The 17103-nt window shown below is 44.0% G+C and overlaps 1 protein-coding gene across 1 annotated transcript; it reads left to right on the forward strand.

Annotated features, from left to right (window-relative positions):
* The first annotated feature begins 150 nt into the window (after positions 1 to 150).
* Positions 151 to 15200, forward strand: Mcee (methylmalonyl-CoA epimerase). Its single transcript, XM_050149190.1, has 3 exons — positions 151 to 296; positions 7564 to 7901; positions 14920 to 15200. Exons 1-3 carry the CDS (start codon positions 251 to 253, stop codon positions 15070 to 15072), a joined length of 537 nt encoding a protein of 178 aa, XP_050005147.1. The 5' UTR covers positions 151 to 250; the 3' UTR covers positions 15073 to 15200.
* The last annotated feature ends 1903 nt before the right edge of the window (positions 15201 to 17103 follow it).

Here is a 17103-nt window from a genome sequence, read left to right on the forward strand (position 1 = left end):
TGGCTATAGCGGCGAGCACCTTCTACTGGGCATGCGTAGAGGCGGGGCAGACAACCGAAAAGATCTATTGGTCGTCTCAAGCGCTTTGGTGTTGTGACCCCGCCCCCTGGCCTCACGCCCCGCCCCGTCCTGTTTCCCCGCCCACTTCGGCTTTAGGCACGCCCCCCGGGTCCCAGTCCCCCGCCTTCTGCCCGCTTTCCCGGTTCACTCTGCCCGACTAGATCGCTGAGCAAGCGCCTTGCTTCACAAAATGAGGCAGATAGTGAAGGCCGCCGCGTTGGCTGCGAGCACTACAGGTGAATACCGGGCACCGTCAGGGGCGCCGGGCGCGGGGAGCGCTGCACGGGAGGCCGCGGGTGGCCGAGGTCTGAAACGCTGGACTTCCTGAACTGTATTCCCTTAGCGCAAGAGTTCTTTATTGTCCAGCTCCCTGCTATTGGGTTGCCCTTGGCAAACGTGGACCAGACAGGTAACCTGCCCAGGAGCACAGACAAGGCAGGGACAGCAGAAAATCAGGAAGGGACTCAAGAATTATTATATGCCCGCAATAAGAGACAGGAAAAACCCACAAAGTGACAAGTCCTGAAAAGTCTCTCTTGAATTCAAGCATGTTTTATGCACTTACCTACCCGTTTTTCATCTGACGTAAAGAGGGAAGGAACATTCGGAAGGACTGTAAGTTCTCTGAGTTCTCTTGACCTCCATCTCTTTTATAGATAAGCAGAATTATGGTGACAGATGGCCAAGTTTTCTTACTTTCTCCTCTTTCGTTTTCTTTTCTTCCCTCCTGGTGACAGTTACTACCCTCAGTCTGAGATTTTCTATTTGGTAGAAAATAATAAGGCAGCGTCGTTCCAGAGTTACTCCGTTACATTTGTGACAATTCCTTTAGCTGGCATGTTCAAAAGGTATTCAGAGGAATGAACTTTTGTTAATATACTTCCCACCTGGAAAGTTCTGTCTGCTCATCTGATGAAACCTACACTACTAGTCATCTTCCAAAGTCGGCTCTCAAACTAAATTTGTTTCTTGTTTTGTTTTTTTGGTTCTCTAGGCTTTCAGGCCAATCAAAAAATCACTTGTCTGTCCTAGCAAGCCCCCAAGGCAGAGAGATGAGCCACAGACAAAAGAAAAAAACACATATACCTTAATACATGAGCTGCCTTATAATCAGTTTACACGTGTAAGCCAGCATATTGTATCAAAGACAGAGCAGAGCACAATAGTTTTTTTTTTTTTAATTTTGTCTTGGAGGGGGTTGATTTGTTTTATCTAGACAGTGTTTCTCTGTGTAGCTCTGGCTGTCCTGGAACTTGCTCTGTAGACCAGCCATGATGAAGCTTCCAGTGAGTACCAGCTTTGTTTTTCCATGCTCTGTGACTTAAGTATGTGGTGTCATCAGCAATAGGGGGCTCTGGAGGGTAACCAAGAGCATTGGCAATAGTTTGGGGACTCTATGGTATCCATTAGGCCAATTACTTCAGAAGAGGTAACCCATTCTTGGCAGTAGGCACTGGGCTTTTTATTTGTTATCCTGTGTGTCATATAGAGGCGTTGTTGCCCCATTATAGAGTAATTCCTTTTAAATGGTATGTGTGTGTGTGTGTGTGTGTGTGTGTGTGTAATAGTATATAGCATGGGGGGGACTGGTTAACAGATTGCTGAAAGATAGAGTATTGTTTAGTTTCCATTTCTGTATTATAAGAAAAGAAATTTACAAGTGAAGAAATGGTCAGGAATAGTATACATGAGTCAGAGGGGTTTGATTTGTTGTAATATAGGAGACCGAATTCAGATCTCTGTGCATGCTCGGCAGTGTTCCTTCGTTGAGCCGTACACCCCCATCAGAGCTGGACGTGTATATGTGTGTGCTTGCGCGCGTGTGTGCACTTATGTGTGTGTAAGCTTGGTCAGGAGTAGGTTTCCATATGGTCTTTAGTGTTAATTTTCCCTCCCTATATTCTCTCCCATCCCCACTCAATTTCCATTACTCCCTCTTTAGACTAATGAGTGCATGTATTGGCCCTAGCTGTGGTGCTGAGGAAGGAGCACAGGCAGATCTCCAGAGCTCACTGACTAGCCAGCCTTGTCCATTACTGAGCAGGACCTGACTCAAAAGTGACATGTAAGAATAGGGTGGAGGATACCTAATTTCATCCTTTAGCTTTTGTGAAATTGTACACACAGACACACACACACACACACACACTCTCTCTCTCACACACACACTTGGCTTGATATAGTATTACATATGGTATACATATATCAAAACATCACATTGTAAATTTTCAGCATTTATACTTTCATTTATAAGATATAAAGTATAAGTTATAAATAATAAATATATTTATAAATTATAAATCATAATGTATGATTTATACTTGTCAGTCATACCTAAATAAAACTTGGGGGATTACATTATTTTAAACTCTTTATTGCTGGTTGCTTGGTCTACAAGATTTTACCCACAGACTCTTACTGCATTTGATAGTTTGAATGTAATTGACCCCCATAATGGTGGGGCCTCCCACTCTCATAGGGAGTGGCGCTATTAGAAGGTGTGGTTTTGTTGGAGTAGGTATAGCCTTGTTGGAGTAAGTAGGTCATTATGGGGGCGGGCTTTGAGGTTTCCTATGCTCAGGTTGCCGCCCAGTGTCTCAGTCCATTTCCTGTTGCCTGCAAGATGTAGGACTCTCAGCTCCAGCTGAACACTCTGTCTTCCTGCACCCTGCCATGCTTCCTGCCATCATGATGATGGCAGCTCCCCACCATAGCCCCTGCATCAGCTCCTGTCTCCAGGTTCCTGCCCTGTTTGAGTTCCTGTCCTGACTTTCTTCATTGATGAACAGCAATGCTGAAGTGTGAGCCAAATAAACCCTCTCCTCCACAATTTGCATTTGGGTCAGGTGTTTTGTTTCAGCAATAGAAACCCTGACTAAGATGTTGCAGAATCAGACCTTTCCCCCCTTTATAAAGTTCATGTAGCTACCAAAAAAATGTACAGTATCTATTACATTCGCCTACACCTTTATCATGTTGGGAAATGTTTTCATAACCCAAAAGGAAACTCACATGTATTAGGCAGTCACTCTCTGTCTCTGTTATGTTTCTATTGCTATGAAGACACCGCGACCAAGGCGACTCATAGAAGGAAGGGTTGATTGGGCACTTAGAGTTTCAGAGTGAGTCCATGGACTTCGTGGGGGAAGCCTGGCCGCACGCATGCAGGCATGTCACTGGGGCAGTAGATGAGAATTACACCTTTATTAGCAAGTGGGGTGCAGAGAAAGAGACACCAGGAATGGCGTGGACTTCTGAAACCTCAAAGCCCATCCCCAGTGACGTAGCTCCAATAAGACCACACCTCCTAATCCTTCCCACACAGTTCCACCAAGTGAGGAGCAAGCATTCAAATATATGAGCCTGTGAGGGTCATTTTCATGCAAAACACCATAATCCCCATCCTCCCCTCCAGCCTTTAGGCACCTTTCTGCCTGTCTGCTGTGAGCTGTTCTGATGCTTGATAGAAGTGGGATCATACTGTGTAGGAGTTTTATTATTTAGCATGATGTGTGTAGAGGTTCTTCCATGTTATAGTGTCAGTAAGGTTGAATGATAGCCCATTTTTTTTTCCTGTGGGAATATTGCTGCTGTGAATGTCAGTGTATGCATTGTTTTTTGAGTTTTGATTTTCAGGCTTTTTTTTTTTTTTGAGTGCTTAGGAATAGATATTTGGTCCTATGATTATTCTGTATTTAATAATGTTTGTTTTGAGGAATTGATGAACCATTGCATGACAGCTACACTATTTTACATTTTGTTCAATAATGTACAAGGTTTTTGATTTCTTTTTTTTTCCTTCTTGCTTTCTTGTTTGGTGTGAAGCAGTACATCTCGCCATGGAACTTCCTTGCCTTTCCTGACAATCACTGATGCTACGGAGTGCCTCATGTGCCTGTTGACTGTTTTTGTATCCTGTTTCTTTTATCTCTCTGTCTGTGTGCCTGGCTATCTATCATCTATCTATCTATCTATCTATCTATCTATCTATCTATCTATCTATCTATCTATCTATCTATCTGTGGCAAAGTCTTGCTATGTATTTCTGGCTGTAACTGCTATGTAGAACCGACTGGCTGTGAAATTCCAGAGATCTGCCTGCCTCTGCCTTCTGAATGCTGAAGTTAAAGGTGTGCTCCACCATGCCAGCCCAGTTCCTTCATTTTTAAGTAAACTCTATCACTGAGTCTTCACTGGTATCACAGTAAGCTTCTACACCATTCCTAAAATATGCATTTCAGAGACCAAGGAAACCCAATAAAAAGAGATCTCTCAAACCAGCTATCTTATCCCTAGAGAAACCAGTTACCACTTATTACTAGAGGTAAGACGGTGCCAAAAACTTGGTCTCTACAATATACTGTTGTCTTTTATGTGTCTCACATACTCACATACTAAAGAAAGTTTGCTTTCCTATTAAATTAAAAGGCCAAGCTGTTCTGATGAACCAAATAATAAGAGGCTACAGAGAAAGTTCCAATAACTGCCACTTGGGCTTCCTTTGGTGCGCCAGACTCTGTGATGTCCTTAGAGCAGACTGCATAGGACGTCAAAGTTGACTTTCACTTGAACAGCCTGTCATTTGCTCCTTTGGCATTTCTGTGTGTTCCTACTAGTGGGAGGACATCAGAGTTGGGACCTCGACTCCGTATTTGACTCTCCCTACAATTTCTTGCTGTACAAACTCTCTGGAAGCTGACTGCCTTATCCATCTACATTGTTTTAAAAAACACAAATACAATGATCCCATTGCGAAGTGGCACCTTCTGGAGAAATGCACAGGAGAGGGATGGTTTGACTAAATATATCATTAGCGTCTGTGCATTGTCCTCACTGCTGGGTCCTGGAAACCTGACTGGGTGACTCAGGAATGAAGAAAGGACAGACACACATTCAGGAAAGCTAGGATGGAGTGGGCTGTGCTCACCCTGATGGAGGGGGTAGGGGAGGACTAGGGATGAGAACATACAGAAGATAGTTAGCTGGGACCAGGAGGTCTTGCACAAGCTGATGACCTATGCCAAGGTCATCATTATTAAGAAGGACAGCATATTATCCTATACTATTCATATTCTATTTATTTGTACCATTAAAATATATAAATTAAAATATATAATTAAATTAATATATTCATATGCTATTCGTTTGTACTATTAAAATATGTAAATTAATATATACTATTCATATTCTATTTGTACTACTAAAATATACTATTTGTAGAGGGAGAATGGGCCATGACCAGCGAAAAGCTAAATCAAACAATGTTGGCAAAGAGAACACAGGATACCTCAGACACAGCTGCCTTAGGACTGATAACCACAGCCCCTCGGGGAAGAAATTCAGGTTCCCATAACTGAAACCTTAACTCCTTTGAGGCCCTGGCCCCAGCCCCAGCCCAGGCCTGGCCAAGTCTGTCCCTGGGTAAGAACACAGAACTAAACATTCCCTTTTGTCCTTTTAACGAGGCCTCTGTAAAAGCCTTGAATCGCTTGGCTCCCGGTTCGTAGCAGTGAGAGCAGGTGAGTTCACTGCATGCCTGCTCTAGGTGTCTAGCGCTGCGTTATGTTTTGGAACTACCTATCTACTCTTCACACTGAACCAGAAAATTAAATATTTAGTGGATGATCCTAGTATGTTTTGAAAACGGAGATAGAATAAAAATGTCAGAGCAGCTCACATTCTAAAGATTGGATATTCTCTTTGTAGGGATTAGGCTTCAATTGTCTAGTTCTATTTGTTTGTCTTGAATATCAATACACTTAGATTTCATGATAATATATAGAGTACATATATTGGACTACATTAACCAAAGAGCACTTTGGGCATTTCAGGAACTTATCATATAGACTATGATATAGTAAAAGATCTTCTTAATCTATCTTAGTTAGGGTTTCTATCGCTGCAACAAAACACCATGACCAAAAAGCGAGTTGGGAGGAAAGGGTTTATTCTGCTTACACTTCCATATCACTGTTGATTATTGAAGGAAGTCAGGACAGGAACTCAAACAGGGCAGGATCCTGGAGGCAGGAACTGATGCAGAGACCATGCAGGGTGCTGATTACTGGCTGGTTTCACATGGCTTGCTCAGCATGCTTTGTCTTAGAGACCAGGACCACCAGCTCAGGAATGGCCACCAAGACCCACAGTCGGCTGGGCTCTTCCACATTAATCACTAATAAAGAAAATGTACCACAGGTTTCCCCAAAGGCCCATCGGGTGGAGGCGTTTTCTCAATTAAAGTTTCACTTCCCCAAATGACTCTGCCTTGTGTCAGGTTGACACAAACCTATCCAGCACACTGAATGAGAGAGGATTTCTTCCCGGCCTGGAGTAGTTATGCTTCTATTCCATCAAGTTGAATAAAGAAATAATGTAAAACTCTGGCTCAGAAGAAACCACAGCATGGTATACACACCTTGTTCTCGCTCTCCACCAAGAAGTTAGATGCTTTCCTTAGTTGATATTAAACAAAATATACACCCAAATTATGCAGAGTATGCCTTTCGTGAGTTCATTCCATGGTGTGAGACAAACCAATGTGTACGGATTGGGGAGAAGATTGCCTGCTCTTCTCCTTGGGTGCGATGTTCACTCTCACATCCAGACTTCTGTAAAAAGCAGACGTCACTGAGCAGTTCTGATGTGCAGAGTACCCCTAAGTGCTACAGTAGGCATGGATTACTATAAAAAGTGGGGTTCTTTGTTCAGAGTGAAAGGGAAGCTAGGAATATACTTTTTATATTTATCTGTATCATTTTTAGTTATGTGCATGTGTGTGGGTCAGAGTGTGGGTTTGTACACTTGAGTACAAGTGCTCTTGGAAGCCAGAGGCATCCGATCCCCCTGGAGCTGGAGTCATAGGCATCTATTGGCTGCTCAACGCAGGTGCTGGGATCTGAACTCGGGTCCTTTACAAGAGCAGTCAGTGCTCTCAACCTCTAAATTATCTCTCTAGCCCCAAGAATTAGATTCTAACTCTGAACAAATAGCTTTCTCCCCTGTAGTTTGAACCTAGAGCCTAGTGCTTAGTAGGTAAACACTGTATCACTTAACTGTCTCCTGGGCTCTCCTTCTGTTTTGTTTTGAGGCAGTCTCACTAAACAGCCCACCATGGCCTTGAATGAACTCTGCCGCTTAAGCAGGCCTTGAACTTCCACTCCTCCCACTTCTGACTCCAGAACAGCTGAGATTATATAGACCTGGACCACCAGGCCTAGGTGACACACAGCTGGGATTGTAGACCTGGGCCACCAGATTCTGATAACACACAGCTGGGATTATAGACCTGGACCACCAGGCTGGGCTGACACATAGCTTTTTAATTCTTGGCAGAGCAGAGTGAGTAGTTTTCACATAAATTTTTCTAATTTAATATCAAATAGATAATATAAACAGTGAATTTTATAGCTTTTTGTTTAGATTTTAAAATGAAATTTAGAAGTACACGACTTCTCAAAAGAGAGATATCAATGGCCGTTCGATTTTTTTTTTTTTTTTCAGGGCTTTTCTCCAGAGTCCAAACTCCAGTTGCTTCGGGGAGAAGTCTTTCCATGTCACAGTCCCTGCAGCAAGTGTCAGGTCCTGTGTGGAACCTGGGTCGGCTCAACCATGTGGCCATAGCAGTACCAGATTTGGGAAAGGCCTCGTCATTTTATAGGGATGTTCTGGGGGCCCAGGTAAGCGAGGCGGTCCCTCTTCCAGAACACGGAGTATCTGTTGTTTTCGTCAGCCTGGGAAACACCAAGATGGAGCTGCTCCACCCACTGGGAAGTGACAGTCCAATCACGGGCTTCCTGCAGAAGAACAAGGCTGGAGGGATGCATCACGTCTGCATCGAGGTATTTTATCACTGCTGTTTGACTGCCTACACCCAGAATCTTGTATCAAGTTTTTAACGGAATGGTACTGCTATTTTCCTTTAAGGGTGAAGGTGCACGTCGTGCGTGTGTTTGTGCAAGTGTGTATGTGTGTGTGTCTGTGTATGCACATGCACAGGTGTGCATGCCTTCACTCTCTTTCCTTGGAGGGAACTATAAGGATAACATTAATGTATTTTGAGGACAACTAGATGCAATAGATCTAAGCTAGACCACCAAAGTGGATGTATTGATTCAATGTGGACTCTCTTGTAATAAAAAAGTAAATGCTTTCCACTATCCCTATGAGGCAGTTAGGCACATGAAGAAAGATTATAAAAATAAGAATTTCATCAACATGCCGAAGTTTTAGATGCAGTGGCAGGGATCGAACTGAGGGCACCATGCAAGCTAAACCTGTGTCAGACACTGGGCTATATCCCAGCCGAGGTATTCTCATAATTCTGATCTATCTTTAAAAATTGAATAACTTTCCAGGCAATGGTGGCACATGCCTTTAATCCCAGCACTTAGGAGGCAGAAACAGGCGGATTTCTGTGAGTTTGAGGCCAGCCTGGTCTACAGAATGAGTTCCGGGACAGCCAGAACAACACACAGAGAAACCCTGTCTCGAAAAATCAACCAAAACAAATTAAATAACTTGTTCCTTGTTACAAAACCAATTCATTTTTAATTCCTGAAGATTTTTTCTTTGTTTTTAAAAATCATCCCCTTCCCCCGCGCAAACCATACCTTGCATGTTGGAGGTCAGAGGGCAACTTTCAAGAGCCAGTTCTCCATTTCCACTATGTGTGTTCTGGGGGATTAAACTCAGGCCATCGGGATTGGTGGTAAGCACATTTACTCACTGACCATCTCTCCAGGCCCTAGATTTTAATATCTCCCAAACTGCATTTTGCTAACAGTGTCTGAGGAAATGTTTGACAAGAACATTCCCATTAGAGAATATTTATCTGTAGATGTTCATGTTTGGATAGCTGACTTTGAGGCGCCCAGCAAGGCCAATTAGACTTCAGCTTAAATTAACTTGATAGGACAACTCATCGGCAAGACGTAATGGCAAAATGATAACTTTTTTTTTGTTTTTGGTTTTGTTTTTGTTTTTCGAGACAGGGTTTCTCTGTAGCTTTGGAGCCTGTCCTGGAACTCCCTTTGTAGACCAGGCTGGCCTCGAACTCACAGAGATCCGCCTGCCTCTGCCTCCCTAGTGCTGGGATTAAAGGCTTGCGCCACCACCGCCCAGCTCGTAATGGCAAAATGAATGGCCAAGCCTCAGCCCTAATTCTGAAGAGCGCTAAGTTGGCTAGAATAAAAATCAAGGCTGTATTCACACATGTGAACCTACTTTGTGTTCGGTACCTGGAATTCAGCCAAACACATGGACCCTGCCTCCGGTGAAGCAGGGATATTGAAGCGGTCAAGTGGCCCCTACTGTGATAATGGAATTAAGATGTGTGTCTTCTCAGTATACAGTGAGGTGGAAGTGGATTACTCGGGTCAAGGAGCTAGAAGGTGTCACAGGGCATTGGCTATAATGACTATGAAGAAATTCCCTCAGAGAACAGGAGGAAAGGCCATGATAACAGCTAACAAACACGTGTATACCCTTTGACACACATGAAATACTGAATGCACATTCTTTAACTCACTCTCCTGGCTGCTCTGTTAGGATGCCACTAACCCCTATGACAGGAGAAAAAACAAGACTTGATTAATTTTGCTCACGGTAACATTAGGAATACACAACAGGGCTCAGGTTCAAACCCAGATTTATTCTGTTTCCACGGTATGCACTCGTAGCCATGTGGCCAGTTGCCTTCACTGTGTGATCAGACCTTAAAATGTGAGGTTGGGGACCCCATCTGACATTCGGCCAGGGGACCACACACAGTCTTGTCTTTACCCTTTCTTTCATCCTTGGAGGTTTCTTGGCTGCCGCTTTTATCCGTGGACAGAGGGTTTGTGGAAGCCCCCCTCTCAGGATGGAATACTGGACCATCTGCCTTTGAGTCTACTCTCTTTTCTCCTCCACGGTGTGGTCTAGGTTCCACATCAAGAGAGCTCGTGCTATCAAAGGAGGCCAGCTGTGAGTCAGAAGTTCAGTTAAGTAGAGTGCGAGTCCAGGAAAGTAACAGCCAGTTCAAAAGTAGAGATCAGAAGAGGGGGCAGCAATGCCATGAGTGTGAAATGGAGGCAGGTGACGTGTGACAGTGTGGACGGTGCTCGGCCTACTTCAATTTGATAGCATTGCCACTCGCAAAAGTGGCTTCGTCACCCAGATTTCCCTTTCCCGATCTTAAGTCAGACGTGTGGCTGGAACAGAGACTGGGCAGTTTAGTCTGTGTCTAGGCAACTATGTGTCCTGCTCAAACAAGAAAGACTTTTATAGCCGGGCGGTGGTGGCACACGCCTTTAATTCCAGCACTGAGGAGGCAGAGGCAGGCAGATCTCTGTGAGTTCGAGGCCAGCCTGGTCTACAAGAGCTAGTTCCAGGACAGGCTCCAAAGCTGCAGAGAAACCCTGTCTTGGGAAAAAAAAGGTTTTATAATTAAAAGGAAGAAAGTGAGAGCGTCAGTCTGGATCAGATTTGTCTACCAATCTCTGCAACACTTGGCAATTTTTATTTATTTTTTTTAGGACTTATTTTCTGTGTTTGGGTATTTTTCCTGCGTGTGTATCTGTGCACCCTGTATATGCATGCAGTACCTGTGGAGGTCAGAAAGGGGCATAGGATCCCCTGGATCAGGGGTTACAGATAGTTGTGAACCACCAAGTGAGTACTAAGAACTGAACTCCAGGCCTCAGGGAGAGCAGGAAGTGCTTTTAACCCCTGAGCTGTCTCTCTAGCCCCAACTTAGCAAATGTTAAGAATAGGTATTTCCAAGATAGCCTTACCTTCTTTCTGAATGGTGAGATACTATAAGATGGAGACACCGGAGAGTCATTTCTCTCAGAGCTGTGGCATTCTCAGATAGTGGAGTCACAAGATGGAACGGGTGGAGCAAAATTCCCTGCCTTTCCTTGAACAGAAAACATATTTGTGAATATAAATATTGAGATTTCAATCTCAGTGTATTGTCGGACTGTAGCCGTAATATTCTGTTCTGGCTGAAGGACTTGGGTCTTGAACTGTCTTCTAAAGTACAGTTTTCTGATGATAAAGCCCATCAGAAGCCCTTTCTGTGATCAGCGTTCCAGTTCCTCTGGCCATGGAGTAGAGTGGCATCACCAGCACCATTTTGTTTGCTCAGGAGCACGGATGCAGGAGCCACGGTGCTCATGTGACACACGTCAGCAGTGACCACAGTGCCTTCCCAGATGCCTCACTCACGTGACTGGTACTGAGTGCATTCTTACAGTTTGGAGTTCAGCTGGACGTCTAATAGGAGTGCCTACAGGGGACCTCTTTGGCTTGACAAGCTAAGTGTAGTTCTGAGGGTGACTGAGTTCCTTTCTTTCTGGGTTTATATGTGCGTGTATCCCCACAAAACTAGGGAGGACTGTGTGGCCTCTTCTGATGGCACCTTCTGCCACTGCCTATTGGTAATAGGCAGGTTTGAAGCAGAACAAGTCTCTAGATCTTGGCTTTTTAAAAAGTGTGTGTGGGTGCTTTGCCTGCATGTGTAGATGTACCTGGTGTCTAACAGGGTAGAAGAGGGCATAGAGGCACTGGGTCCCCTGGAACTTCAGTTACAGATAGATGTAAGCTGCCATGTGGGTATCAGGAACTGAACTTATGGAGGAGTAGCCAGTGTTCTGAACTGCTTAGTCATCTTTCTAGCTCCTGGATCCTGTCTCTTAAGGGGAAGAGCCATGCTTTCAGAGTGCTGTAACCACAAATGTGTGCTGAGAAAAAGGCTAATGTGAAATTTTTTTAAGCTATAAAATTTTTTGAATTCCAAATTACCAGAAATGGGGAAGTTGGGATCAGCATCATTCGCATGTGCAAGAAGCAACAACATGCCTAGTCTTGTGAACACATCACAAGTGATGGGTTTCCTCAGCTTTCTCTAGCATTTGGTCAACAACATGCCTAGCCTCGTGAACACATCACAAGTGATGGGTTTCCTCAGCTTCTTCTAGCATTTGATCAACAACATGCCTAGCCTCGTGAACACATCACAAGTGATGGGTTTCCTCAGCTTTCTCTAGCATTTGCTCAACAACATGCCTAGCCTCGTGAACACATCACAAGTGATGGGTTTCCTCAGCTTCCTCTAGCATTTGATCAACAACATGCCTAGCCTTGTGAACACATCACAAGTGATGGGTTTCATCAGCTTTCTCTAGCATTTGGTCAACAACATGCCTAGCCTCATGAACACAAGACTCAGGATTGTTGAAACACAACAAGGTAGAAGGCCCATAAGCACCACATCACAAATAATGGGTTTCCTCAGCTTTCTCTAGCATTTGGTCATAAACATCACTAAGATGTCTTAATGTATATCGTTTGTTCAGTGATTCCGGGGAGACATGAAAAAAATGTCTGTCTGAACTCGAGGGCACCAACAGCTCAAAGAATAACTCGTTCAACTCCGCATTGATGAGGAGAGTGGGTTTAACTGGGGTTTGCTTACCAGGTGGTGGCTGACTGATTGCAGAATTGTCAACACCCTGCCTACCAATGCCTTGTTTGATATGGCTCCCATTCTACAACAGAACTGAGTCCATGGACTTAGAGCACCACCTAGTATTAAAGCAGCAGAAGTGACCACAGCTTAGATAGCAGGGCGTAAGTAAACTCAGACCCAGCAAAGTTATTTTATGTGCACTCTATCCTTGCTCTTGCTGGGGATTCTATTGGCCTCAGAAAACACTGTCCCATGGAAGGGTGGCTTTGTTTTTCTGCACTCTGGAAGACAGACAGCTTAATGCAGCTGACTGCAAAAAGGAGTCACTCTGGGGGTGGATTCGGAGAACTGCACCTCTGTAAGTGTTCCTAGTTCTTCTCTAGCTTGTAGGTCTTTTGCCGTTTCTTTCATAATATCATCTAAGTCCACTCATCAGAGAAATGGATTTATTCTAACATCATTTGTCCTTAGCCAGGCCCAGTGAAACCTCTGATTGTGTAGTTTCTGCTGTGGACACTCTTCATGGATCTAGACATCTGAGAAATCAGCACCTGTTGATTGTAACTTGCCCAGTTTCTGGCTCTGTGTGATACAACTTCAGCAGATGAGCCACAGCCTGTGGAATGAGTGGAAGACATACCTGTGAAGAGGTCCACATAGGATTGAAATGTTGGGTTCAATAACCTCTGCAGTGTGAGGGAGAGTGGTGATAGACTCGTGTGTGTGTGTGTGTGTGTGTGTGTGTGTGTCTGTGTGTGTGTGTGTCTGTGTGTTGGGGGCTGGAGGTTGCCTAGATTTGGCGGGGGGGGGCGTTCAGAGTTAGTGATGTGTAGAGAACATCATTGCAGGAGAATGTGATGATCTGTATTTTTGTATGTAACCCTGAGAATACATCGGTTGTCACTCAGAATTTCAAAATCTCTCACTGTCTCCTGCAGCCTAAGCCGTTGTCACATGGAGCTCCCCCTGTACAGGTCCCCTCTCCTGCACTGCAGACAAGTGAGACACTGACGACACACAAAAGAGAAGTGAACAGTTAGGAGTTTGTGGTCTCATGATGGAAGTGGTGTTCGGACAGCTTTGTAGTGTCTTTCATTTCTAGTTTGGATCTCAAAGGTCATAGCCGGGTAGCATTTCTGGGGGAGCCAAGAAGCTTGGGATCAGGGAAACGTATTTGCTGAGTGCCTACTAAGTGTAAACTGCTAAGAACTTAAGGGCCACTGAAGGCGTAAGTCACGAACAAGGCCACACCAGTTTGGAGTTATGATTAATAGGGTGTTATTTATTTAAAGGGGAAAACTTACAGATCACTGTCTCAGACAACAGCCATCTGCACAACCAGAAAGGGAGTCTAGTCTCCGGCGGAGCAGGAAGTGAAGAGAGCGAGCAGAGGAAATAGCCGCTTTTTTAAAGGGAGAGAGGCCACGCCCCAATGGGCTGGTATCACAGCAGCTATTGGTTGGAGGGGCGGAAGGACCTCCCGCAACAGGCCACCATATTTTAAATTATTCCCATGGTAGATGTTTGTGCTAGTAGATTTTCTCCACTGTGAGAAATAGCAGAGACAATGCATTTGTAAAGATGAAAGGTGTATTCTGGCTTGCTGACTTGGAACTCCCAATTCATGACTTGTATCGGCGTAAATGAATGTAGGCAGATTGTAATAATATATACAGCTTTAATGGGGAAATAGACTTACAGAACCACCAGTTCCCATGGAGAACAGGAAAACAGAAGGGGCAGTGGGCTCACACTCGCCAGATTTATATGTAAACATTAGCCCGAGGCGAACATGCTAATGGGCTGGGCTTATCCCTACAATGACTTACTATCTTCAGTGCAGCGTGTGATGACAAGAAGTGAAAGACACCACTGTCTCCTCAAAAGGCATCACTCTAATGCCCTGAGACCTCCCTCTAAGCCCTGCCTGCTAAAGGCTCACTGTCTCCCATCAGCTCCACCTGGTGCCGATGTTTACTAATGAACCTTTGGGGCCTTAAGGGTCTCACTAACAACCTTTTTTTTTTTTTCATTATGGATAAGAAACTCCACTCCCTCAGAAAAAGTTTGTTCAATGTTAGAAGAAATATCTGAAGTATAATATCACAATGTAGATCACAAATCCACTAAGGTGAAAGGTTTCTGGTGTTACAGTTTTCATCTTTTTTTCTGAAAAATGTAGGCTTCTTTTGTGAGGTGCTTTTGTTTTGGTGCAAAGGGTGGAACTCAGGGCCGCATGCACTCTAGGCATGGGCTCCATGACTGAGCCCCACCCCAGCCTATGTGATGGTTAAGGCATAGTCCTGTCCAAAGGCAGAGGAAACAGCTGACTCGAGCTCAAGACGCACGGCAGCATTTGGTATTTTTTCCTCTCAGATGTACCCATATTTTCCTCCCTTTTCCAGGTGGACAATATAAATGCAGCTGTGACGGATTTGAAGAAAAAGAAGATTCGTAGTCTGAGTGATGAAGTCAAAATAGGTGCACATGGGAAACCTGTGATTTTCCTCCACCCCAAAGACTGTGGCGGGGTCCTTGTAGAACTGGAGCAAGTGTGATCTGTAATTGGCAGACACTTAATTGGCTTGAACAACTCTTATCAACACTATCAGAAGGATTATGCTACTGCTTCCTCTACTTAAAACGTCAAATTAATTACAGAAAGATTAAAATATATGTACACATATATATATATATCTATGTATATTTGTTATTTAAAATGGGAGGAAATCTTAATTAGTAAATACTTGGCATTGTTGAAATGATTTTCATAGACACTGCGCCCAATTTTTCCACTCAGGCAGACCTCCCACATCTTTCTCCAGGGTCTATCCCAGTGAGTCTTCCTCTTTTGCCCTATTCATACCTTCTTCCCAACCCAACAGATCCAGCCCAGGTCCTACATCAAGTGCCCCAACTTAGGTCTTTCCTGCCTGCTTTACAGATGATCTCTAGGCTTCTTCTAGGACCCTCCTACCCATCTCCCAACTCAAAGGCCCACCCGCATTGCATCCAACTTTTGCACCCAACCAGATCTACCCCATACCCTTGGCTTGGACCAAAAGTCACATCCTATACATTACCCTAGTCCCCTTGGTCCACCTGACTTTGTTACATCCAACCTCTAGGGCTCACCGCCCCCAACACCATCTCTTCTTCCCCAACCTGCTCTGTCCATATCAGATTTAAAACTAACAAAAAAAAACCCCACATGTCCAGATCCCATTGCAAAAATACCAACGATGTGAAAGTGCCTCCTAGCCCGATAGAAATGTATGCCAATGAGAACTTCCTAGGGGAACTATAAGACACGATTTAAAAAAGAACAATCGTAAACTTCATTGAAGAATTTAAGGAGTTTAAAGAAGACACGAAACAGAGAAATAAGGAAAATTAGAACCTGAGTAATGCTCAAGGAAACACAAACACAAGACTGATGGAAATGGCAAGGATTATTTAGGACCTCAGAATAGAATTTAACAAGGAACTAGAATCACTAAAGAGGTCTCAAGTTCAAGTGAAGAGGAAGTGAAGAATTCTATAATTTCTCTAAAAAATTTTAAAGGAAATCCTTACAAGAGGAATGAATCAAGCAGAAGACAGAATATCAGGACTCAAAGGTAAAGGGGAGGATCTAGACCAAATAAGCAAGGAATAGGAGCACTTTACAAACAAACAGGAAAGGAACACACAGGAAATAGAACATCATGAACAGCCAGACCTTTGAATGGCAGGCATAGACAAGAGAAAATAATTCTAAGTCAAGATCATACAAGAAAAAGAAAACGTTCTCAAGCTAAGGAAAGACACACCTATACTGATTAAAGAAGCATACAGAGCATCAAATACACAAGACACTCCCTGATTGGTGGGCTGTACCTTGCAGCTTCAGAGAACAAATCGGTCATTTTGTTATCTCTCTAGAGGGGTGGTCTATAAAGGAGTAATAAAACTATACTACTGAGGACTCCAAGAAAAACAAGGAAATGGTGTCCTATATCCTATACTTCTGCGTGTTCACCTGCACAGCTTCAGGACCCAACATAAAAGAACAGTTAGTTGGCTGAGTCTTCAGGTGACATACCCGTATCATAAAGCTAAGGTTAGGAATCTGTGCAGAGTTAATCACCGCCCTAGGTTAGCAGCCAGACCTAGCAGAGAGACTGGCACAACAGTCAGGCTGCTTTGTACCTTCAACATTAGCTCAACCAATCTGTCAGCTGGCCATTATGTCTTTGTGAACTGGAGTACTTTTTCCTGGAAATAGTTTATCTTAAAAACCAATAGCAAGCCGGGCGGTGGTGGCGCACGCCTTTAATCCCAGCACTCGGGAGGCAGAGGCAGGCGGATCTCTGTGAGTTCGAGGCCAGCCTGGTCTACAAGAGTTAGTGCCAGGACAGGCTCCAAAACCACAGAGAAACCCTGTCTCGAAAAACCAAAAAAAAAAAAAAAAAAAAGAAACCAATAGCAAGACACCTGGTCTAATCTAAAGCTACTTTGAAGATAGTGCACAGCTGTCCTGGCAGCTGGGGAAAATCCAACTATTTTCATAGGCATTGACTGCATAGTATATCTTTGTGTTCATTTTT

Source organism: Alexandromys fortis, unplaced genomic scaffold (assembly GCF_014885135.2).
Source record: "Alexandromys fortis isolate MF-2015 unplaced genomic scaffold, M_Fortis_MF-2015_v1.1 scaffold_67, whole genome shotgun sequence".
NCBI classification, from domain to species: Eukaryota; Metazoa; Chordata; class Mammalia; order Rodentia; family Cricetidae; genus Alexandromys; species Alexandromys fortis.

Excerpts from the sequence above, each read along its gene's own strand:
- Mcee (XM_050149190.1), top strand. The coding sequence starts at position 251 with ATGAGGCAGATAGTGAAGGCCGCCGCGTTGGCTGCGAGCACTACAG. Across the intron at positions 297-7,563 it reads GTTGGCTGCGAGCACTACAG|GGCTTTTCTCCAGAGTCCAA; the intron begins GTGAATACCGGG and ends TTTTTTTTTCAG. Across the intron at positions 7,902-14,919 it reads TGCATCACGTCTGCATCGAG|GTGGACAATATAAATGCAGC; the intron begins GTATTTTATCAC and ends TCCCTTTTCCAG.